The 27,374-nt window shown below is 40.9% G+C and overlaps 1 protein-coding gene across 2 annotated transcripts; it reads right to left on the bottom strand.

Moving 5' to 3' along the window:
* Positions 1-13,061: 13,061 nt before the first annotated feature.
* On the bottom strand, positions 13,062-25,784 carry LOC124150787. Of its 2 annotated transcripts, XR_007218730.1 has the most exons (4): positions 25,599-25,784; positions 23,015-23,161; positions 15,104-16,159; positions 13,062-15,028 (listed from the first exon to the last, which is right to left on the bottom strand). XR_007218730.1 is itself a non-coding variant. In XM_046522860.2 (3 exons), exons 1-3 carry the CDS (start codon positions 25,678-25,680, stop codon positions 15,201-15,203), a joined length of 1,188 nt encoding a protein of 395 aa, XP_046378816.2. In that variant the 5' UTR covers positions 25,681-25,784; the 3' UTR covers positions 13,062-15,200. The 2 variants fall into 2 exon arrangements, 1 of the variants encoding a protein (XP_046378816.2); XM_046522860.2 differs by having other exon boundaries at positions 13,062-16,159.
* Positions 25,785-27,374: the final 1,590 nt, after the last annotated feature.

Genomic DNA, 27,374 nt, shown 5'->3' with positions numbered 1-27,374 from the left:
GCGAATGTGAGCTTTTTTTAAGAATAGTTGGTTAACGATACGCCGAACCAAACTTTTAGGGGAATATATTTTAAGAACTATTTCAGGAATTACAAATATCCTAAATTGATCGATATTAGAAGAACCGCTTTGACGTGACATCATAGAAATACTTCAAACAGCTCGCTTCTTCGTTTATTTTTTAAAAATTTCTCCTTATCGACCATGTTTCAGATAGCTCAAAAGACAAAGTAAATTAAATATTTCGAATATTGTACGTATGAAACGTAGAGGTCTCATTCTGTTGTCTGCACTAATGTTACTGACTTTTGTTCCCAATCAACAAACTTATGGTTTTATTCCTTTGAATACCTGAAACATGTCTTACTCTTTTGAATTCATGAAAAAAGTGTGAATATTTTGAATTGCTGAAAAATGTGTTACCAATTTGAATTCATGAAAAATATTTTACTATCTTTAATTCAGGAAAGATGTGGTAGTTTTGAATTCATGAAAAATGTATTACTGTTTTGAATTCATGAAGAATGTGTAACTGTTTTGAATTCATGAAAATGTGTTACTATTTTGAATTCATGAAAAATGTGGTACCGTTTTGAATTCATGAAAAATGTGGTACTGTTTTAAATTTAGGAAAACTGTGTTACTGTTTTGAATTCAGGAAAATGTGTTACTGTTTTAGTGAGTGAGTATGGTTTTACGCCGCTTTTAGCAATATTAATCTAGCAATATCACGGCGGGGGACACCAGAAATGGGCTTCACACATTGTACCCATGTCGGGAATCGAACCCGGGTCTTCAGCGTGACGACTGAGTGAGTGAGTATGGTTTTACGCCGCTTTTAGCAATATTCCAGCAATATCACGGCGGGGGACACCAGAAATGGGCTTCATACATTGAACCCGGGTCTTCGGCGTGACGAGCGAACGCTTTAACCACTAGGCTACCCGACCGCCCCTCAGCGTGACGAGCGAACGCTTTAGCCACTTGGCTACCCGACCGCCCCCCTGTTACTGTTTTAAATTCATGAAATATGTTTTACTGTCTTGAATTCTTGAAAAATGTGGAACTGTCTTAAATTCATGAAAAATGTGGTACTGTTTTAAATTCATGAAAAATGTGGTTCTGTTTTAAATTCAGGAAAACTGTGTTACTGTTTTGAATTCAGGAAAAATGTGTTACTGTTTTAAATTCATGAAATATGTTTTACTGTCTTGAATTCATGAAAAATGTGGAACTGTTTTAAATTCATGAAAAATGTGGTACTGTTTTGAATTCAGGAAAAATGTGTTACTGTTTTGAATTCATGAAGAATGTTTAACTGTTTTGAATTCAGGAAAAATGTGTAACTATTTTGAATTCAAGAAAAATGTTTTTCTATTTTGAATACATGAAAACTGTGTTACTGTTTTGATATCAGGAAAAAATGTGTTACTTTTATATATTCAGGAAAAATGTTTTTCTATTTTGAATTCATGAAATATGTTTTACTGTCTTGAATTCATGAAAAATGTGGAACTGTTTTAAATTCATGAAAAATGTGGTACTGTTATGAATTTAGGAAAAATGTGTTACTGTTTTGAATTCATGACGAATGTTTAACTGTTTGAATTCAGGAAAAATGTGTTACTATTTTGAATTCAAGAAAAATGTTTTTCTATTTTGAATACATGAAAAATGTGCTGCTGTTTTGAATTCATGAAATATGTTTTACCGTCTTGAATTCATGAAAAATGTGGAACAGTTTTAAATTCATGAAAAATGTGGTACTGTTTTAAATTCAGGAAAAATGTGTTACTGTTTTGAATTCAGGAAAAATGTGGTACTGTTTTGAATTCAGGAAAAATGTGTTACTGTTTTGAATTCATGAAAAATATTTTTCTGTTTTGAATTCATGAAACATGTGGCACTGTTTTGAATGCCTGAAAAATGTGGTACTGTTTTAAATTCACGAAAAATGTGGAACTGTTGTATATTCATGAAAATTGTGGTACTGTTTTAAATTCATGAAAAATGTGGTACTGTTTTAAATTCAGGAAAACTGTGTTACTGTCTTGAATTCATGAAAAATGTGGAACTGTTTTAAATTCATGAAAAATGTGGTACTGTTTTGAATTCAGGAAAAATGTGTTACTGTTTTAAATTCATGAAATATGTTTTACTGTCTTGAATTCATGAAAAATGTGGAACTGTTTTAAATTCATGAAAAATGTGGTACTGTTTTGAATTCAGGAAAAATGTGTTACTGTTTTGAATTCATGAAGAATGTTTAACTGTTTTGAATTCAGGAAATATGTGTTACTATTTTGAATTCAAGAAAAATGTTTTTCGATTTTGAATACATGAAAAATGTGCTACTGTTTTAAATTCATGAAATATGTTTTACCGTCTTGAATTCATGAAAAATGTGGAACTGTTTTAAATTCATGAAAAATGTGGTACTGTTTTAAATTCATGAAAACTGTGTTACTGTTTTGAATTCAGGAAAAATGTGGTACTGTTTTGAATTCAGGAAAAATGTGGTACTGTTTTGAATTCATGAAAAATATTTTTCTGTTTTGAATTCATGAAACATGTGGTACTGTTTTGAATGCCTGAAAAATGTTTTACTGTTTTAAATTCACGAAAAATGTGGAACTGTTGTATATTCATGAAAAATGTGGTACTGTTTTAAATTCATGAAAAATGTGGTACTGTTTTAAATTCAGGAAAACTGTGTTACTGTTTTGAATTCAGGAAAAATGTGTTACTGTTTTAAATTCATGAAATATGTTTTACTGTCTTGAATACATGAAAAATGTGGAACTGTTTTAAATTCATGAAAAATGTGGTACTGTTTTGAATTCAGGAAAAATGTGTTACTGTTTTGAATTCAGGAAATATGTGTAACTATTTTGAATTCAAGTAAAATGTTTTTCTATTTTGAATACATGAAAAATGTGCTACTGTTTTGAATTCAGGAAAAAATGTGGTACTGTTGTATATTCATGAAAAATGTGGTACTGTTTTGAATTCCTGTATATGTATATCCTTAGTTGAGGCCGTGTTAGAACTGGCCCCAAGCAAACTATGCTGGTCGTAAGTGGAGACTAAATGAATCGGGAAGTCATGCTCGATGACTTGGTTGATTGCGTGGCATTGAATTGTCACTGGATTGTCTGGTCCACATTTGATTATGTACCCATAGGTGAGGTGAAATTGAGTTTAACGTCGCGTCCAAGATTATTGCACTTATATAGCGACGTGCATGCACGTGTATGTGTGTGTGTGGCTGCTTGTACTAGTCCGGACTGATGCCGATTTATAGTGCTAGCTCACTGAGATACCATGCCGCAGTTTAACATGAATACCCCACTCAGACACAGTATACTGACTCCGAGCCGACCAGTCCTTGTTTTAGCCCCTTAATGCCGAGCGCCAGACAGGGTAACAACAAGTACAATCTTTTAACGTCTTTTTGTATGACGCGGCCCGGGATCGAACCCTGGACCTTCCGCTCTCCGGGCGGACGCTCTACCACAAGACCACGGAGGCGGTCTGTACCCATAGCGTTGTAGGCTATTAAACTATTGATAATTGCGACCAAAGACGCAAAATTATATAAATAGTAATTGTATTGCAAATTTAAAGTTCCTGAAAAGTATCATTTTCATAAAATGTTTAAAATGTATCTAAATAGTGTTAAGATTTTACTAAATGACTTTGAAAGGCATTTAGAAGTGATACACATGAGGTAGAGAATTTATGGATGTCAACTTCTTTATTATGAGGAACACAACGTTTCGGGTTATATACTAACTCCTTCATCAGGTGAATGAATACTCTAATCGGATATAAAACAGATAATCGGCGTTGATATGTGGTTAGCAATGGACAAATGGAAGCCAACACTTAACAGTAAACAAGTGCTGCTGGTTGATAGCGATGTCCTTTTATGATATGGTATACGTCTGTTTAATGTTATACTTTGTTTCATTTTCAGACAAAAGCTAAGTCAGTGGATAACAAAGTGATTCACATTTGATGCGGATCTTCATCCTAAGTCATGTATAATAATATAACCCATTTATTTCCTTGGTCATGTCCGAAAATAGGCTTGTTCTTAATAACTGTTGTAAAAGCTGTAACAATGCCTAATAATGCGAATTCCTGCAATAAAATCTTAATGAACATATCGGGTATATTATCCGTGTAGATCTACATAATTATCTTACAAAATGTCAAAATTATCCATACCATTTTCTGACTCCCACGCTTCCCACGAAAACTTCACATCAAAAGGAAATAACTAAACCAAAGTAGAAATAACGGCTATTTGCTAAAGGATAATTGGTAGTAAAAATGTTTTGAACCTTACAAATGCCAATTAAGAAGCCGACATAAATGTTTCGTATTGAAATAAACACTAGGCGTAATGTCAGGCACATACAGAAGAGGAACAAAAGGATATTTGAAATAAACGAGTCTCGACTGAAGATTCCTTGGGGATATGACGATTATATTTCTGAAGTTGATAGAAACAACGGAATTGCTGGGTGTAATAAGCTTAAGGAAATAACAATATGTGGCAATAACGTCCTGCCTCAGCTCACTATGAAGGCGAGGCGAGCCAGAAAGAAATTACCGTCGGTTCGAATCTGGATTCACCCTGATTGTTTCAAGGTTTGTCAGCACCATACCCGTCGTCGTGGGTTGTACCAAAGTGGTAAGTTTCTGAGATCTGCATCCCTTTTTACCCCATGAAGCTGACACGTCTTGATGCAATTGGAATACAGCGGCGTTGAACCAAACCCACACCCTCACACTTGTAGTAAAGTTTACAATTCTAGTACACAAAACTATTCCTTCCAGATACGTTGAGGTTGTATTTAAGAAGACAGTGTTTAATCTATTTACGTCAGATTGCAAAGGCTTATTAAAAACTGCAAGTGCTGTCTAAATATGTTATTTGTAGTATTCTAACAGTTCTTGGACCTACTACACTACGTGTACAACTTGTAGGTGAACACAACATCGGGTCACTGGCTCCGTGGGAGTCAGAACATGGTATGGATAATTTTGACATTTTGCAACATAATTATGTAGATCTACCCGGATAATATACCCGATTGTATCTTTGCCAGTAAACATCCTATTTATGGCATAATACTGTTATGTCAAAAGCTGAAAAGATGAGACAAAGGTTACGTATTTTAGAACTTGTGAAAGATTATTGGAGCCTTGTCAGGAATCGACACTCACCTTCAAAACCAACTTTCTAAAATAGCAATCTTGGTTACATACTGTTCCGCATGGACCAATAGTGCCAGCCAGAAACAACAGTGCCGTCTATGTCATCACCGCTCGTACGGAGTACAATTTCATCAATATCTTTTGTCACTCCCTTAACGTGTGACCCCCACCAATAATAATTCGCGTGTTGTTGTTTTGAAATGTAGGTTTTAAAGTTGCACAATATGCAGGAATATCACATATTTTGTTATTTGGGTCCTGTGAATGTGGCGATGATAAAGAATAGTAACGTTCAGCTTTGTGCATGCCTGTATGCCTCCAGAAAATCAGACAATCAGGGGGTTATGGAGAGCTATGCCACCATTGTCTGGTTTCTGACAAGTTGAGGGTTATGGCGCGCTATGCCACCACTGTGTCATTTTCTGACAAGTTGAGGGTTATAGCGCGCTATGCCACCACTGTAAGGTTTTCTGACAAGTTGGGGGTTATAGTGCGCTATGCCACCATTGTCTGGTTTTCTGACAAGTTGAGGGTTATGGCGCGCTATGCCACCACTGTGTGATTTTCTGACAAGTTCAGGGTTATAGCGCGCTATGCCACCATTGCGTGGTTTCTGACAAGTTCAGGGTTATGGCGCGCTATGCCACCATTGTGTGATTTTCAAACAAGGTCAGGGTTATGGCGCGCTATGCCATCATTGCGTGGTTTCAGACAAGTTGGGGGTTATAGCGCGCTATGCCACCATTGTCTGGTTTTCTGACAAGTTGATGGTTATGGCGCGCTATGCCATCATTGCGTGGTTTCTGACAAGTTGATGGTTAAGGCGCGCTATGCCATCATTGCGTGGTTTCTGACAAGTTGATGGTTAAGGCGCGCTATGCCAACATTGCGTGGTTTCTGACAAGTTGATGGTTAAGGCGCGCTATGCCAACATTGCGTGGTTTCTGACAATTGATAGGTGAACTATGGTGCGCTATACCACTCTTCACGGGACCTGATAAGGAGTGAACTATGGCGCTATACCACCCTTCACGGGACCTGATAAGGAGCGGACTGTGGCGCTATACCACCCTTCACGGGACCTGATAAGGAGTGAACTATGGCGCTATACCACCCTTCACGGGACCTGATAAGGAGTGAACTATGGCGCTATACCACCCTTCACGGGACCTGATAGGGAGTGAACTATGGTGTGCTATGCCACCCTTCACAGGACCTAATAAGGAGTGATCTATGGCGCTATACCACCCAATCTCATTCAAATCAGACCTTAGTTCTCGCTACCGCTAAAGATCTGAAGACATCTCATTAGGGGTCATGTCAGAACGACCTTTCATCCGACCAATCAGTGCGTCGCTTACCAGATTATGAAATGACAGTCGGAATGTGATTTCTAATCATGCAATCTCGAAAACTTTAACATGGGGTATTCCGAACGATAGTAACGAGGTTAACGACTGAATCCTTACACTCTAGACCATCTATTAGCCATTCCAGAATGTTATTTTGTTCAGTTTCAAATTTGTAATCGAGAATTTGTCAAAATGTGTTTCGAAGCATAGTCGCCAATTTGTAATTTGTGCCGTAAAGCACGAGAAAGCTGCCTTGTGATTGGTCATTCAATTGGTCGGTCAAAGTTCGCGCAAGGTCGGTCTGACGTGACCCGTAATGGGATGTCCTCAGATCTTTGTTTAGCGGTAGCGAGAACTAAGATCTGATTTTAATGAGATTGTATACCTCCCTTCACGGCACCTGATAAGGAGTGACCTAGGGCGCTATACCACCCTTCACGGGACCTGATAAGGAGTGAACTATGGCGCTATACCACCTTCACGGGACCTGATAAGGAGTGAACTATGGCGCTATACCACCTTCACGGGACCTGATAAGGAGTGACCTAGGGCGCTATACCACCCTTCACGGAACCTGATAAGGAGTGAACTATGGCGCTATACCACCCTTCACGGGCCTGATAAGGAGTGACCTATGGCGCTACACCACCCTTCACGGGACCTGATAAGGAGTGAACTATGGCGCTATACCACCCTTCACGGGACCTGATAAGGAGTGAACTATGGCGCTATACCACCCTTCACGGGACCTGATAAGGAGTGAACTATGGAGCTATACCACTCTTCACGGGACCTGATAAGGAGAGACCTATGGCGCTATACCACCCTTCACGGGACCTGATAAGGAGTGAACTATGGCGCTATACCACCCTTCACGGGACCTGATAAGGAGTGAACTATGGCGCTATACCACCCTTCACGGGACCTGATAAGGAGTGAACTATGGCACTATACCACCCTTCACGGGACCTGATAAGGAGTGACCTATGGCGCTATACCACCCTTCGCCGGACCTGATAAGGAGTGAACTATGGCGCTATACCACCCTTCACGAGACCTGATAAGGAGTGACCTATGGCGCTACACCACCCTTCACGGGACCTGATAAGGAGTGACCTATTGTATGATATACCAACCCCTTGAGGGGTCTGACAAGAAGTTAGCTAGGCGCTATGCCACCCTTCATGGAACCAGAGAAGTACATAACTATGTCACATGATGCCATCCTACTTCATGTCTCACTGGGTGCAGACAGGGTGATGCTAACAGCGGTAATGAAGTGCTATTGATGTCACGGGAACTGTCATCCCTGACCTACACAATTGGGTTGCGTGTCTGTACGCCTAGTTAGATGTATATTATAGTCATAACATCACTCGATATCTGCCAGGACTGTCAGGCTTGAGACATCCTCAAGACCCGAAGTAATCGATGAAAGTGTAAACCTCTGTTGATCAGCTGTATTTGTGTCTGAATCGCTAACAAACTACAGTAAGAGGTGGTGGGTGTTTGCTCAAACAATCAAATAAAAGTTACCAAATATGGCAAAACATGAATAAATATGAAAAACAAAGACTGGTTCCGACTTGAGGTTTGTATACAGAGTTAGTGAGACGGGTTTAACGCCGCTTTTATATCAGCGTGTCAGCTTAATATGGGAGGAAAGCCCCAAGTGATGCAGTTCTCAGACGTTTACCACTTCAGTGAAACCCACGAGCATGGGTATGGTGCTGACAAACCTAGAAACATAATCGGGGCGAACCGGGATTCGAACCCACACCCTTGTATACAGAAGAGGAGCAGGTCATACTCAGATTGGAAAAAACCCAACGTTTTCAGAACATTTCTGACTTTGTGAAGCCAGTATACGTTTCATGAACATGTTTTTTGCTTGTGTGTTTGCTGATTAACGCCGCACTCAACAATATTCCAGCTATACTACATCGGTCTGTAAAGTGTGGAGTCTGGTCCTCATGAACATGTTCGTCTATTGTTCCACCATATGTGAGTTTTAGGTGAGGTGAGGTGAGGTGAAATTGGGTTTAACGTCGCGTCCAAGTTTAACATGAATACCCCACTCAGACACAGTATACTGACTCCGAGCCGACCAGTCCTTGTTTTAGACCCTTAATGCCGAGCGCCAGACAGGGTAACAACAAGTTCCATCTTTTAACGTCTTTTGGTATGACGCGGCCGGGGATCGAACTCCGGACCTTCCGCTCTCCGGGCGGACGCTCTACCACTAGACCACGTATGCGGTCTATGTGAGTTTTATGAATAATGAGAGTGTATGTGTGATTTATTAGAGTGAGTGCGTAAATGTTGTATTTTGCTGCAGTCTCATACATTCCAACTACAGGACGTTGACCTGTAGATAATGAGCAACGCCCACGCTGTCAGGGTGCGATGACACACAATCTGCATTATCAAACATTATAACCATTCGATCCTCATTTTAGTCGACACGCATGGGGCAATGGGCAAATATTCAGCCCCTGAATCCCCAGAGATATTGATATTTTAATAGGATCGGTACCCCACTCAGACCAGCCCACTGAGCTACCCTGCCGTAGTTTAACATGGATACCCACTCAGACACAGTATATTGACTCCGAGTCCACCAGACCTTGTTTTATCCCTTTAATGGTGACTGCCAGGCAGGGTAATAAGAGGTACCATCTTTTAACATCTCTCTGGTATGTCGAGGCTAGTGAGCGAACCACACCCCTTTCCCTCCTTCGGCAGACGTTCTATTCATTTCGACAACAGAGTGAGTGAGTGAGTTTGGTTTTACGCCGCTTTTAGCAATATTCCAGCAATATCGCGGCGGGGGACACCAGAAATGGACTTCGCAGATTGTACCCATGTGGAGAATCGAACCCGGGTCTTCGGCTAGACAAGCGAATGCTATAACCACAAGGCTGTCCCACCGGGTGACAACGGATTCGGGTCCGACAAGAAATGTCAAAAAGTATCGTATCACTGGCTGCGTTTTGAGTAGTCATTAATTCTTTTAGGAAAATTGAATGGCAGGTGCTTGGTCGTGACACTGATGAACCTAACTCTTAATATTCTTTTCGACCGCCTCCGTGGTCTTGTGGTAGAGCGTCCGCCCGGAGAGCGGAAGGTCCGGGGTTCGATCCCGGGCCGCGTCATACAAAAAGACGTTAAAAGATGGTACTTGTTGTTACCCTGTCTGGCGCTCGGCATTAAGGGGCTAAAACAAGGACTGGTCGGCTCGGAGTCAGTATACTGTGTCTGAGTGGGGTATTCATGTTAAACTGCGGCATGGTATCTTAGTGAGCTAGCACTATAAATCGGCATCAGTCCGGACTAGTACAAGCAGCCACACACACACATACACGTGCATGCACGTCGCTATATAAGTGCAATAATCTTGGACGCGACGTTAAACCCAATTTCACCTCACCTCACCTTTATATTCTTTTCATTTATATAAAGCTAGGTTGAACAAGTCAAATTTCGAAAATAAATGATACATAATTTAAACACCGCTTTTAGATTTTAACACTAATTATAAAACATAATAATACTTTTCTAAACCTAGTTCCCCTATAAAATCTCATTTCTGACAGTTATCGCATTCCGTTTTACAAAATCCTTCACCTGCGATGAACGCATGTGTGGACAAGTTATCTCGTGACGTCATCAATATCATAAATCAGAGCGCATATTGACAAACGTTCAACGCCTCCCATCTCTCCCATGACAGGATATCGCTGATATTGATCAGTCAATTATCGCCCGCTAACGAGCCCCTTCTGTCATGCTATCGAAAAATATCATTTTTAAAGCTTTGAAGTTTCTTGATATAAACACGGTCGATGTGGTAATTGACAAGTTTCCTCAAGAAGACATCAATCTTTTGATAGGGAGATGAGAATATGGGCTCCACGGCCTAAATAACATGATGTATGACACTGATATTTTTTGATCGGTGCGAGACTTAAATTCCTCAAACTATATGACATGAGCTGTGTTTTTTAACAGAATGACCTGTATTGATTACAGCTTGTCAGCGACGCTTCTGAAATCCAATCAGCTAATTGCTGCACCTATCGGTAGTGAAGCGAAGGCGAGTGAGTCGCATGCGTCATTTGCAGACGGGTTTTACCTGGCCAAAATAACTGCCTTTCCCAACTGTTTTCCGTCAGTGTACATCGTAGCGCAACAGGAGTTTTAATTTCTCCAGTTTTGAAAAAAAAAATAATGAGTGGTTATTTCTGATCCACTGCCTTGGCATATATGGCCTCAGGCTATTTTGACTTACAACGAGGCGTGCTCGTCACTTTCGGATAAAAAAGTGAATCCTAGCATGGACATTTCTGAAAATGTGATCTGTAGATCTAGGCAAGAACAGACACACAAAAAGGGCAATGCATCGTGTCCATCCAGTACTGGTATTAATGAGCCTCCGTCAGAGAACGGCCACGTTGTTTCCATACCATCAAGTTCGACTGTGCAGATTTGACAAGCCCAGAGGATCTGCATCAGATTGATCTGCAAATAAGTGCCCTCGTTGCGTGGTGTTGATTCAAAAGATTTGAATGAAGGAGGCCTCGATTGTAACGGACATTATTCATCCAAATACTATCTTAGAGTATCTAATGTATTGCATCCTTTCTAATCAAACCACACAGGGGCTCCATGCCGATGGCTTCACTTAATTCAAAATCAACCACATACGTGCTTCACAAACTAACCACATACGTGCCTGACAAACTAACCACATAAGTGCCTCACAAACTAACCACATAAGTATTTCACATCCCAACCACATAACTGCTTCACAAACTAACCACACAAGTGCTTCACAACCTCACCACATAAGTGTTTCACAAACCAACCACATGAGATCATCACAAACCAACCAACATAAGTGCTTCATAAACCAACCACATAAGTGCTTCACAAACCTACCACACAAGTTCTTCACAAAACAACCATGTAAGCGTTAAGAACCCAACTACATGAGAACTTCATAACTCATGTGCATAGGAGCTTCAACAACCCATATACATAAGATTTTCACAAACATTTCTCACAACAAACTGTTTTTGTGGGTTATCTATTGGCAATGTGTCAAACACAGGAAATCACAGACCTTAAAAATCTGATGTCAGACACATACATTCTCATTGTAAATGTACATGGTGACACAACAAGTGAAAATAATGTATACTGAACCAAATTAAAAACTTCACAATCCTAAAATTTTAACATTTTGACCAGTTATCATTGTGGGCCCTTATTGTGTATTTAAACAGTAATGGCCACGTATTGTCTTCAGATAACACCCGTTTTTGTGCAGGTGAATCGATCAAAATCATGTGCACAGCACTATAGTGGCAAAAGTGGTTTTTCACGTGCAATTGGTCATGTGCCATAATACCGCACGTGTTTTCAGCCATACGTGTTAGCAGTCATTAACAAAAAAAGAAAAACACAAGAAAACAAAAGTCTTTACGGCCATTTGTCATGCCACGCCTTTCAAATGTGCAACGTGAACGTGCCATCGGCATGTTGCAGAAGGAAACGTCCGTAGCTGAAGTCGCAAGGACGATGGGTTGTAGTCGACGGACTGTTTATGATTTACAGACGCGTCTACAGCAAACGGGTACCACCGCTGATCGCCCTCGGCCAGGTCGACCACGTGTGACATCACATGCAGAGGATCGTCAGATTGTCTTGCGTCACCTCCGTAACCGATTTTTGACGGCTACGTCAACCAGAAATGAACAGTTTAGGGGTAGACTGAGTGCGCAAACTGTTCGAAACCGTCTGAGAACTGCTTACCTTCAAGCACGACCTCAACCTCAACCTCAACGCTGCTGCTTACCGCGACCAGGTACTGGCACCAGAACTTCTGCCTATTATGGCAGCACATGGACCCGGTTTGATCTTCCAACAGGACAATGCCAGACCCCACACAGCAATTTTGACAAGGACTTTCCTTCAGAATGCGGGAGTCAACGTCATGGACTGGCCGTCAAGGTCTCCCGACCTCAATCCCATCCAACACGTCTGGGATGCTCTTGGCAGAAGTCTGCGCACTCTCCAGAACCAACCACAGAATTTGCAAGATCTTGGCACCATTTTGCAGCAACAATGGCGTCGTCTTCCCAATCATGTGTTCACAAGCATCACAAGGTCCATGCTGAGGCGTTGCGTAGCAGTTGTCAACGCACATGGTGGCCATACAGCTACTGAACTTGTGTGCCATCAGATTCTCGTGCTTGGGACTTATGATTTAAACTGTTGATGTTATTACCGAATACCGTAGGTGCTTGGAACAAATTATGGTTACCACCGTTAATTAAAATCATTCTTTGGACATTAATAATTAAAAGTTACCTTCTCTGATACATTTGTCCGTTGTATATCATATATGGGATTAATTTTTAAAATGTGAAGTTTTTAATTTGACTCAGTATATAAACATCAACTAAACACCATATCTCTTTAATATTAATATTTATTTTTAAACAATAAATTCCTTTAGGCTGACTGATTCTATGCGTGAGTGAGTGAGTGAGTGAGTGAGTGAGTGAGTGAGTGAGTGAGTATGGTTTTACACCGCTTTTGGCAATATTCCAGCAATATCACGGCTGGGGACATCAGAAATGAGCTTCACACATTGTACCCAAGGATCATATGCGAACGTGTGGTACCCCACTTTCTAAATCTTAGTGAGTCAGGGGTTGAGAGTGTGAGTTTCGTTTAACGCCACTTTGAGCAGTATGTTATTTATATCACAGCGTGTATGATTCCTTCTACAATACACCTTGTTAATTATTTCGCACCCCAAGAATTTTTTTAAAATCATACAATAGATAGATAAGGAGACGCTGGAAAGCCAAACAAAAGCAATCAATAGTGTAACTTAATGTAAAAAAAAGATGTAGATTTAATGAAAAATAGCGAAAATAAGCCCTTGCAAAGAAAAAGAGCAACTTCATTTGCCAGCTACTACAAGAACTGTTAAATAGAGATAGAATGAGTATGGTGACTGTCAGGAATGAGATGGACAAATCAACATGTATGTGACTTAGTAACGTTTATACCCACGTCACAGTTAAATGATCAACAGTTGAACGTTGAAGTCAGTATCCGTTGTAGCCACCCTGTGTACAGATCACATCCGCAAAATGTCTGCTCAAGCTCAAAATCAGATGTCTGATCTTCAACTGAGGGATGTGTTGCCATTCCTCATGCAATGCCTAGGTCAATTCTTTGACATTCTGTACTGGAGAGTCCATGGCTCTAACCCTACGTCCCATATGATCCAATAGATGCTCAATTTGGATTCAGGTCTGGTCTTCAAGATGGCCAATATATATAGAGTCTCAATGGCATTATTCTGGAGATGGTCAGTCAAAGCTTGTGTTCGGTAGGGTTGGGTATTATCGTCCATGAAGACAGGATGTGTGGCAAGTGCATGGTTGTCGAAATAAGGCACAGCACAAAAGTCCAATATGGTACCTTGGTACCTTTGTCCATTTAATGTACCAGGTGTTTGCGGAAAAGTAGGCGTATTCTTCCTCATCGTAGGCATTAGTCACAAACACATGCAAAAGTAAGTCAATTGATCACCTGAAAAATCCTGGGAACATATGGTACAAGTCAAAATAGGGAATTACATTGGACATCATTTACGTCACTGATGCATCAAATTTGGAAATGTCTGCCATAAAAGTTTCAAAAACTTTGCTAAGCCTTAAAAAATAAAAGAATTGGGTCTCAGGCAATATTTTTTTATAACAGTGCGGGAGGTGGTGTCCTTTTTTCCTCTTTTTTTTTACGGGGGTGTTGAAACAAGTATGTTACCAAATAAACAGTTGTGTACAATCAACCTGGGAAAGGGCCCCCCAACATAAATGTATTCCTTGATGAGTAAAACACTGGAATACAATTTTTGACTAGCGTTGGACTTATATTTGGAATATTTAAGGATTTTTTTTGTTTGGGAAATAAAAACGAAACGTGCAGCAAACTTTATGATGATGCGGAGGGTGCCTGAGAACCAAGACTGGTTGTGACCCTGAACAGACAACCGAGCAAGAGTCATATGACACTCTTTGAAATCTGTGCAGAAAGAGCATGCTCAATCATAAAACTCAAAGCTGCTGAAGTCTTGCTCAACTTAAATGTACAGATCTTAACATGAAACAGATGAGTCAGTTTCACTATTCTCTTATTTCTAGCAGATCATTGATGTACCTGAAGCTTAAGTTGAACTTCTTGGCCAAATACCCTTGTTTTGATTTTGCCATTGACAAACCAAAACAAAATTCTGACTCGGATGCACAAAGAAACAGATCAGCAAGGAGAACACACATACTTTGTGCCTCAATGCCCTATCACCAAATTTCACACAGATGCTATCAATGAGGCAGTCCAGCATTTCACATTGTTTTCTTAAGAAACATTTGCTGTAATATTTTGACAAGTTGTCCTGAACTTTTGACGATAGATATAGAACTGTAGCTATGGTAACCACGTTTAGTGACAAATGCCCCGTGGATCAAGGAATATAATTTGCTCTGTGGGATAGTGCTGTACAAGGTTCATGTGCATGATACAGATATATTGTCCTGTTTATTGTTTCAACATCAGATATCCCTTCATAGGTTCGGGTATTGGTAAATTGTGAATCCCGTTGATGAAGTTATCCTTGATAGCATATCGCACAACTACCCTACACATCTCCTTCAAAGGTCTTGGTGTTGAAGCCTTTTCACGGAGCCAATCTATAAGTGGTAGAAGCTGTTCATGGTCCTCCATGTGGCCGTCCGACACTGGCACTGCTGGGTCAAACAGCCACTCGGATTGCGCTACGTCATATCCAGCTTGCACAAGCAACCGGATCTTCCGGTTGATGGCAGATGCTGGCATACAGAAAGTCCATCTGAAACTGAGTAGATAATGCAGCCATCCTTTGTCTAAATAATTAGGATCAGCAAAATCTGCATCACTGAACAGTTTCTTCTCCTTTCCTGATGTATACCAGAATCGTGGCTGACAGCCATACTGGAGCAGGAGTTTGAATGGGTCATATGATAACTTGGACATAGCAAAGTACAGAGGACAGTGCAGGGAAGGCTGGTTAATGTTATATCCAGGAGTTCTCAGTAGTTTTTCCAGTATTTCATACTGAGCTTTGTCTAACAAACTAAACACAAGACTTTCGTCGAAAATCTCAGTTTGAAAAAAAGTCACTGCGTCCTCATAACCGTCTGTTCTTCCTTGGCCATCAACCGTCCCCTGAACAGTCCACAGATGGTCTTCCTCAAGCCTCTCCAGCCATTCCGCGTGGGAAACGTCACTGTCAGGTTTTAACTTCGGAACCTGGTTCACATCTGCACCGGAGTCAACAAGTAAATCAAACAGCTGATGGGGGATATCTTGACGGCCATCACCCTCACTCCACCCAGGAACTGCTTCTACCTCAGAGTGGAAGTCCAACACACGTTCGCGGTTGTACTGGACATATCTGTCCTCCACATTACGGCAGGGATTTGAGTAGTAGTAACACAGGTTGTAGATCTCGGGTCCACCTGAGGACAAAATTGTAAATTTTGAAATAAATTGTATATGTATAAATACTTTATTGTATCTCACACTATGCATTCCTCCTTTTTCTTCGATCCTGGTGCGGAAATGTCTTAGAACAAAGTTTCCAGCTTTAAAAAACAACTTACCCCAACACATCCCATATATCACCATAGTCACTGCTGTAATCCTGGGTCATACACCACTACAAACCACTTCAATGCGACCCCTATGACCCATTCACCTGACTTTCCCTGCACCCTCATTCTCATTCTAGAGCGTACAGGCTGGTGTAACTGCAATGCAGGGATGGCATGGTGGGTGTTTAGCATGTGAGATAGGATAAGTATTTATGAATATACAATTTATTGTAAAATGAACAAATTTATCAAACTTTTCCTATCTCACACTATGGATTTATTGCACGGTTGGATGGTGGGGCTCAAATACCCTAGCCTGTATTAGGACCTCAATCATGAGAAGTACACGAGGAAGCTGGATCTAAGCCATGATAAAATCAAAGTGTTGTCACAAAGCTTAGGAGTAGAATAAGAACTTGTGTTAGGGTTGCTTCTGAAAACCCTTTTTTGTTACTGAGGCAGATAAAGTATGAACTCGGGTAATAATGTGTTCCGTGGTTTCACACAGGATGCTGATCCAAAGAAGGACCCCGTAACTTGGAGCTAAGAGAAGCATACTCAGCCTACTTTAACCTCACCCCATATAAGGGGGCACGGGTGGCCCAGTTGTCTAAGGTGCAGCGATTCGCTGTGCAGAGTTGCGTCCCTTGGGCACACCAGAAACCTATGATTGTGGGTTCGAATCCCGGTTCGCCCCGATTATGTTTCTAGGTTTGTCAGCACCATACCCGTGCTCGTGGGTTTCACCGAAGTGATAAACGTCAGAGACCTGCATCACTTCGGGCTTTCCTCCCACTTTAAGCTGACACGCCACGATATAACTGGAATACTGTTAAAAGCGGTGTTAAACCCAACTCACTCACCTCATATAAGAGGAGGTGTTCTGTTACAAACAACTCTTCCCTGGTCAGTATGTTCTGCAAGACAGACCTCACACATACCATCCAATGGCATCTCTTTTTGCATGTCTTTTTAGGCTTCATCCAAGCTATCGATCACAATGACAGAGATTGAGAACATTGATAACGAGAAGAGGAAACAGTCAACAATACCTGTACAAGGTGGCGTATTACGTAACTTCAAAGGTTGTTAAAGGTGGAGACAGAAAACCTCGCTCTGAAAAAGAAAATGTATTCTCTGTTCATTAATGACCTATCCACCATTCAATAAGAAAGAGAAGGAGGGTGCAGGGACTATCGGGTGATCAGATTGTAGGGGTCGCATCGAACGGGGTCGAATCACACGAGATTGGATGGCTGTATGACCCACGATTACAGTATGGACAATAGTGTTGTATCTCCGCTTGGCATTATGCTCACTTGTTGTGAACTCCAACTGACATAAACTCAACAAACACTCTGTATTAGGGATGGGAGGAGTCAAAATTTACTTCCCGGGTACCCCACCCCCTATTACCCGACCTTACCCGGGTACCCACTGTAGGTCTGAAAGAGTTGGGTACAACATGTCTGATTGGGAATTGTTTTACTGCAGCCTTGGCAAAAACTGTTTAGCTACATGTGTCAAACGATCAGATCATTCATACACTGAAGTTGACTGAAGCTTTATCTTTACTCAAACATATACACGTCAAAAGGAATGTGAGCATTGTCAGAAAGAAATGCCAACATCAGCGACTTGTTGTGTGACCACAGAGCTGCAGTCAGTTTTTGTTATTAAATATATCACGTGACTAATCACGGTTCCGGGTAGTACTGTGGGTACCCGGGTCCTACTCAGGACCCACCCGGCTCGAGTGCCCGAGTTACCCATCCCGCCCTACTCCATATCAATCAAAACGGTCTTTGCGGAGATACAACAATAGCTATGTATAGGATGTGTTGGGGTGAATTTGTTTTTTTTAAACTGGAAACCTTGTTCTAGGACGTTTCCACAGCAGGATCGAAGAATAAGGAGGAATGCATAGTGTGGGGTAGGATAGATTTTAACAATTATCAGTCATCTATGAATAGCGAGTTAGATGCAAAAATGACATGAAAAATATGACAGTGTCACCAAAGTGATGGCAAACCAAAAGCATTGTCGTTCATCTATTTACATTTCAAAGTGACGGTGAGATGATGAGAGTGAGTGATTTTGATTTATTTAAAGACGCTTTCAACAATATATCAGTTTTATCACGGCGTGTCAGTTTGATGTGGGAGGAAAGCGCAAAGTAATGCAGGTCTTAAATGTTTACCATTTTGGTGAAACCCACAATGGCCGGTAAGGTGCTGATAAACCTACAAACATATTAAGGGTGAATTGGGATTCGAACCCGCGATATGTTTCTGGTACACCCAAGGGAGGCTGCACGCTGCATTGCCGCTCCTTAGGCAACTGGGCTAAAGGTAACGTGAGCTGTGTACTGTTTCTGCCAAATAATGAAAGACCTGGCCCTGAGGTTATAAAACTTCCCTGAGTACGATTTCATGCTCAAATCCGGTTACATGCTCAACTCAAAACTCAGACTCAATAAACGGAGGTTATAAATAATCTGAGTACGTTTTCGTGCTCAACTTCAGCAGGAACTACATATGATCTCAAGTACGCTTTGGACCGTGCTCAACCCTGAGTTCGATAACAACAATGGCGGCTCACCTGCGACAGACGCGACAAGCGAGGCGGAAAACCTTTTTTCCTAGAGTGTTTCGAGATCTTTCAAACCCGCTGGAAAAATTTAGATGTGGATGAAGTTTTTGAACGTTATAGATTTAGGCCAAGTACTATAATTCATTTACTTGGTCTACTCGATCTAACCAGAGACACAGCTCGTAACTGTGCGGTTCCACCACTGTTGCAGTTGCTGGTATGCCTTTGCTTTTTGGCGACAGGCGCTATGCATCTGCTGGTTGGGAACAGCCTAAACATTTCCCGATCTACAGCCGGCAGATGCATACGCGCAGTTTCGTTGCAAATCCCTAAACTGTCAGGAAGGTTCATTAAATTCCCAGTATGAGGAGACGCTGTACGAGCGAAGGAGGCATTCGGCAACATTGCAGGTACGTACATGGGATTTTCCCAATGTAAACATAGATAAATGATTTCATTGGTGTGATTCGTGTCAGTGCCATTTTGATTGGTCAGTGAAAAGAATATGGGTCAGAGGTCGAGGTAATATATAAAATCAAATTATAATCAAGCAATAGATTTTAGGATGGGCTGTAAATGAAAACTAGTGCCCAGTGCAGAATGCCATCTATTGTGACACCATGACACGTTTTACTTACAGGATTCCCTAACGTAGTAGGGTGTATTGATGGAACATTTATCAGGATACAGCGGCCTACCGCTAACGAGGGAGACTGCGTGAACCGGAAAGGTTACCATTCCCTGAATGTACAGGTAAATAGGCATAATTTTACTCCTTAACTATTCATTATAATGTTTGTGTTGGTTTAGGGGTGGGGAGATGAGTGAATGCCATGTTCTAAGCCATGAACACCCGGCCTCCCCTCCAACGACTGGGAGAGGACTTCGTCCACATTGGACAGTGCTGGGAGTGGGGGCCCTCCTCCAGTTGTGGCAATGGACCTTTTGAGGCCATCGATCTTGCTTTTAGCTACAATACAAACTTGCAGTTTAATTTCAGTAACAATTACATATATATTGAAATATTAAATTTGGGATTCATTGACACAGGTTCATGTATTATTGAGGGATAAACACATGTTTCATCAATTATATAATAACCATTTAATACATTATGGAGTAACAATGTAGACACAATATGCCTCTTAGTATGTTTCTAATATAAAAGCGAAACTCTTTGTTTCAAATTGAAGTACTTCTTTTTTCTTCCAAAGTCTCCCAGACCGCCTCTGTGGTCTAGTGGTAGAGCGTCCACCCGGAGAGCGGAAGGGCCGGGGTTCAATCAAAGACGTTAAAAGATGGTACTTGTTGTTACCCTGTCTGGCGCTCGGCATTAAGGGGCTAAAACAAGGACTGGTCGGCTAGGAGTCAGTATACTGTGTCTGAGTGGGGTATTCATGTTAAACTGCGGCATGGTATCTCAGTGAGCTAGCACTATAAATCGGCATCAGTCCGGACTAGTACAAGCAGCCACATAAAACACACACACGTACATGCACATCGCTATATAAGTGCAATAATCTTGGACGCGACGTTAAACCCCATTTCCCCTCACCTCACCACCTCCAAAGCCTCACTTTTGGCATTGATGTGTCTTCTGAAAGTATATAAAAGAAGAGATATAATCTGAAAATTAATATACAAAACATGTTTTCTTCTCCACTGTCAAGGAACTGTAGAGTGGAAAGCCCATGAAAATACATGTCTCCATTATATACAATTAAGTTCATGCAACCAAGAATCAGGCATATCAAGAGTGTGCTTGTCATGAATTTTCGACTGTTTACTTATGCAAATCTTGGCACCACATTTCACCGCATGATCGAATACAGGACTCGTTGCGATATGTCACGGCTACTCGAAAGAACTTTATAACTTAATTACCCCTACCTCCACACGGAATTGGTTAGAAAAGAATCCACTAAAACTGTTTGGACGATGTCCCTTGACCATGACCCTACCTGGATCGTATGAATATTGATTATGCATAATCCAAAACAGGAAGTAATGTAAACCACATAATGCACACGTATTCCACTACAATTATAGTGGGACGAGAAGACACAGCCCACCATTACTTTTTTCAGTCGCTTATGACAGGTACTTTGTTTTACCGAACTCGGTAAAGAAAATCAGCATCGATCAATCCTGTGTCATAAAAGTTGAATGAACATTTTGCGTAAGACGTATTTATAACTTACTACCACGATAATACAGCGTACCATGCTGCAAATGATATTAAACAACGATAACATATGAACAACTTACGTGTTGAGGATGTCCGTGATACTTTGCCATCCATCAGTCCGCTGTCGATGGATGGACTTCACACCGCTTCCCTTGATCTCACTAAACAACAGTTGCTCTCGTTGTACAACTTCCTGGATAAGACATACCTCCTCCGCCTCTGACCACCCCTTGCCCTGCCTTCTCGACTCGGTCACGCCCTCCGTTGCCATTGTAAATAAGCAGACGACAACATCCGGGTTGTTTTCTCACCATTATCGACCAAAGAGTTCCAAATTGCCGCTTGTGTCATAAACAAAAAGTCCTTTGAGCATGCTCAAGCCGAGCATTTGTTCTCAGCTGAGTACAGACTCAAGATGTTTTATAACCTCTGCTTGAGTACAAATCTCAAATGAGTACGAACTTGAGCATGAGCATGTATTTGAGCACGAAACTGAGTTGAGCACGAAATTTTTTTTATAACCTCAGGGCCTGACTGTGGACAGGCAAATCACGGAATGTCACCTTAATGTTAGAGCAAAACCTCAAAGTGATGCCATGTCATTTGTATGTTTGTTTGTTTGGGGGTCTGTAAATAATCAAGTCTGGACCAGACAATCCAGTGACTGACATCATGAGCATCGATCCACTCATTTGGGATACGATGACATGCATCAACCAAGTCAATCACCTTTTACGGCAAGTATGGGTTGCTGAATACCTATTCTACCCCCGGATCTTCACGGGCCTTTGCAATACGTTGACTTGGTCGAACAAACAAGCAGGGTATGATGCTGACAGTTCAAGAATCCCTATCTGGGACAAAATATGATTACAATTAAAGATCAACAAATCCTGACAGCTAGGGGGCTGTACACCTGGAAATTTACATAGTTTAACAAGAGTCCCAAGAAGATGCCGAATACACCCCAAATCTGTGAGAACCATGGTGAAGAACACCAGTTTCAAAAGCAGACAATCTCTTAAGTCTAATTTTTTTCTATAGGAATTTCAACACTTTAAATTTCATTATCAACAAAACATGCTATCTCACTGCTAGTTTGATATATGTTGTAAAGAGAGTGAGTGAGTTGGGTTAAAGGACGCTTTGAACAATATTCCAGTTATATCAAGGCATGTCAGCTTATTGTGGGAGATAAGACAGTATTGATGCAGGTCTCAGATATTTACAGCTTTGGTGAAACCCACAAGCATAGGTATTGTTCTGGCAAAACTAGAAACATTATCAGGGAGAATCGGAATTCATAGAAGTTCCACATTACTTTTTCCGGATACCAATTGGCATGAGTGACTCAGTAGGGTATGCTGAGTGAATGTTTCATTACACAACAGTCTGCAACATTTCAGCTATTTCACTACGGCATTTGAATAATCGAGTCTGGACCAGAGACATGAAGCTGATAAGGCCACGCCTTTTTTTACTTCGTTTACAGATTTCCTACAAGAAAATACCTGTCGGTAGGTGGGTGAAGAAAGCAATTCAGTTGTTACGTTTTTTCCTCAAACAGATCGGCTGATATAAAAAAATAAAAATGATTTCATGTGGGAGGAGACTGCAACATAGCTGTTGCTTTAGATTAGAAATGCAAAGCTGAAAACACAAGTGGGAATACCGTTGTGTGTCGATGCATCCTATCAATTTCTGGAATAACAACAAACATTATTTTGACTCCCATGTCAACTTCAGTGGGTCCTTGTTTACAATATCTGTGTGGGTGCAATATGCTATCAGCTTAACGGCGGGATAAAAAAAGCAAATTCCAAATTATCATTTTTTTTCCATTTCAACAAAATTTAGTCGTCGGATCCGTAAAAAATGGTGTGGCCTAACCATATTCATTTTAAATGCCGTTTGGATAGAACATTATGAAAGACACACACCCAAGTCAAGACAGCCTGATTGAAGCAGCAGATTGAAGCTGTCTATCCTCCCTGAGGCTACGGCTGCGTCATAAGCGGAGTCCAGAACATTGCAGCCATTTTCAAATGTTCTGTTAATGTCAGCACCTTGTTCAATCAGAGCACGCGCTGAAAGAGATGGCATATGGTCAAATTTTATGTTAATACCATGTGTACAAGCATAGAACTATAGCCATACATATCATCATACTATGTGTACAACCATAGAGCTCAAGTCATATATATCGCCATACCAGTGTACGACCATAGAGAAATAGTCAGATATATATATCGTCATACCATGTGTACGACCGCAGACCTTTAGTCATAGATATCATCATACCATATGTAAGACCGTAGAGACAGTCATATATATCGCTATACCATGTGTACGATCATAGAGCCAGTCATATACATCGTTATACCATGTGTAAGACCGTAGAGCCAGTCATATATATCATCATACCATGTGTACGACCACAGAGCGATAGTCATATATATCGCTATACCATGTGTACGACCTTAGCGCCAGTCATATATATCGTCATACATGTGTACGACCGTAGAGCGATAGTCATATATATCGTTATACCATGTGCACGACCATAGAGCGATAGTCATATATATTGTTATACCATGTGTATGACCGAAAAGCGTTAGTCATATTTATCATCATACCATGTGTACGACCACAGAGCGATATTCATATATATCGCTATACCATGTGTACAACCTTAGCGCCAGTCATATATATCTTCATACCATGTGTACGACCGTAGAGCAAGTCATATATATCGTCATACCATGTGTACGACCATAGAGCGATAGTCATATATATCGTTATACCATGTGCACGACCATAGAGCGCTAGTCATATATATTGTTATACCATCTGTATGACCGAAGAGCGATAGTCATATATATCGCTATACCATGTGTACAACCTTAGCGCCAGTCATATATATCGCTATACCATGTGTACGACCATAGAGCAAAAGTCATATATATCGTCATACCATGTGTACGACCATAGAGCGATTGTCATATATATCGTTATACCATGTGCACGACCATAGAGCGCTAGTCATATATATTGTTATACCATGTGTATGACGACAGAGCGATAGTCATATATATCATCATACCATGTGTACGACCTTAGCGCCGGTCATATTTATCGCTATACCATGTGTACGACCATAGAACGATAGTCATATATATCGTTATACCATGTGCACGACCATAGAGCGCTAGTCATATGTATTGTTATAACATGTGTATGACCGTAGAGCGATAGTCATATATATCATCATACCATGTGTACGACCACAGAGCGATAGTCATATATATCGCTATACCATGTGTACAACCTTAGCGCCAGTCATATATATCTTCATACCATGTGTACGACCGTAGAGCAAGTCATATATATCGTCATACCATGTGTACGACCATAGAGCGATAGTCATATATATCGTTATACCATGTGCACGACCATAGAGCGCTAGTCATATATATTGTTATACCATGTGTATGACCGAAGAGCAATAGTCATATATATCGCTATACCATGTGTACAACCTTAGCGCCAGTCATATATATCGCTATACCATGTGTACGACCATAGAGCAAAAGTCATATATATCGTCATACCATGTGTACGACCATAGAGCGATAGTCATATATATCGTTATACCATGTGCACGACCATAGAGCGCTAGTCATATATATTGTTATACCATGTGTATGACGACAGAGCGATAGTCATATATATCATCATACCATGTGTACGACCTTAGCGCCAGTCATATATATCGCTATACCATGTGTACGACCATAGAGCGATAGTCATATATATCGTTATACCATGTGCACGACCATAGAGCGCTAGTCATATATATTGTTATAACATGTGTATGACCGTAGAGCGATAGTCATATATATCGTTATACCAGGTTGAAGACCATAGAGCGATAGTCATATATATTGTCATACCATATGTACGACCATAGAGCGATAGTCATGTATATCGTTATACAATGTGTACGACCGTAGAGACAGTCATATATATTGTTAAACCATGTGTACCACGGTAGAGCCAGTCATATATATTCTTTTACCATGTGTATGACCATAGAGCCAGTCATATATATCGTCATACCATGTGTACAACCGTAGAGCCATAGTCATACATATCGTCATACCATATGTACGACCGTAGAGCCAGTCATATATATCGTCATACCATTAGACCAGGGAGGCGGTCTTCAATCAAAGGTGACAGGAGCATGACTTAATGAAAAAAACAGAATATTAGAGAGAGTTTCATCTTGACTTACAAAAGTGGGGATTCAGGGGACCCCCTACTTAATTATTTTGAAGGGTCCTTTTTTGTGCGTCCATACTCTACATTTGTGAATATGGGACACACATTTATGACTTGCGTTGACTTAAGCGGTATAAATGTAGGTGTTGGTGAGCTAGTGTGTTTGGGGTATCAGGAAGGGACTGCATCGTGTAGGCAGTGATGTCTTAATAAACAGAAGTTTAGACGTGAGTTGCCTACCAGTGTCGATGTTTGATTCTTGGAGACAGTCTGCAAGCTGGGCGTCAAGATCCTTGTCATCGGATGTAACCCCCTCATCCATGTTTTCTCTCTTCTACACTTGTCTATTGATATATATGGGTCCACTGTTTGAGTTATATCACTATCCTGTGATCAACAGGTAGCGTTTCCGCTTATAGCTGTGCTTACCTCCCTTTCAAAGCAAGGACTCAAATCGAACAAAAATCGCGCAGATTATTTTGGCGTTTACAAAATAAACAACCCAGAAGAGGTGGAAAAAGACAACGAATAATTGAAGTAGGACAGGTATGCGAATATTGTTGAAATTATCATGATACCGTACAGAGGCGAATACAGGATTTTGAAAGCGTGGGTACACGTAATTCCAAATTCTTAAGGGCGCAGTTAATAGAAGCTACACCGAAACGACGCTCCTAATCGTAATAGTGAGTGAGTGAGTGAGTTAATAATTTAACGTCACATCGCCCCTAATCGTAATAGAGAAGTTGTCAATCCATATATCCTATCCTTACTCAACAGGTAAGAAGTCTGAAAAGGGACTCCTCCAGACCCACGTTTGTTAGAACTATAAGATTATCATAAGTCTTTTTTTCAGCCTAGAGGCCCATACGACATATCAGTACCTGAACATTTTCAAACATTATGAAAAAATACATGATATTATTTAACAGTGATAAAGTGCCTAATGAACCTCCTTTGCCTTAAGTATGTATTTTGACAGCTGTACTGTTCTAAAGTTACAATCGGAAGGTTCACAAAAACTCTATTGAAGGATTAGAGCAATAATTAGGATCAATATAGGTTTGTCTATAGGAACCCCTTCCTTAAAACCTTTATTGTGCCCCTTCGATGTCATTGGCTGGGTTTATTGACAGGGGGGCGCAATGGGTCATGGTCAAGGTCAACTATGCGAGGCGGTACATTTAATGTGATCGTGGCGATGCCTGAATTGGCAGTATGTATCTTTCTCATTCAATATACAATTTCATTGCTATTATAAAACCGTGTACAATTACCGGAGATCAGCATCACATATTGCTTGAATATTGATGGCATGGTAACCCTTACGGCACACGTAAGCGACCTCCTCGTCATGCGGTGGTCTAATAATGGCGATCAGCGTGCCATCGATGCATCCTATTACATTGGGGAACCCAGCTATGTCATAAAATCTTTCTTTTGTGTTTTGACGGGTTGTGGCATCGTTTGGAAAGTGTATCAAATTCAGATGTTTACACAGTAGATTTATGGATTTGTGTATCACCCTCGATACACTAGGTTGACTGACACCGTGCAGGTCCCCGATTTCAGACTGAAAACCACCTTTTGCCAAGTATCGTAGAGTTACCAAAACATGCATTTCGGGTGATAGAGGTACCGAACGCTTGGTCGGTCGTTCGAGGTAGGACCCCACACTCGCAATAATTTGCATGATGGCATGCCGATTTAGCCTATATCTGGATATAAGCTGCGCGTCATCTAGCGTGTCCAGCTGACTCGTCCTGTCACGGAATATTTTCTTCCTAGAAGGTGTTAGGGTTGATTGCTTTTCTCTATCGAGAAGCCCGAGCAGTAGGTAGGACGCCATGATGCATGCCTAAGACAGGTTTACGACAGGTCAGACCTTGTCTTATTTTTTGTCTTAAACTTAAGATAGCTTAGCGCTAAGACAGCTTCGAGAATAGACTTAACTAAGACGTTTTTCGCTACGACATATTTACGCCAATCTTAGCGCTAAGACAGCTTCGTGAATAG

The sequence above is a fragment of the Haliotis rufescens genome, unplaced genomic scaffold, assembly GCF_023055435.1.
Source record: "Haliotis rufescens isolate VD_foot unplaced genomic scaffold, xgHalRufe1.0.p SCAF_6, whole genome shotgun sequence".
In the NCBI taxonomy this organism is placed as follows: Eukaryota; Metazoa; Mollusca; class Gastropoda; order Lepetellida; family Haliotidae; genus Haliotis; species Haliotis rufescens.
This window is presented reverse-complemented; position numbering and strand designations above follow the sequence as displayed.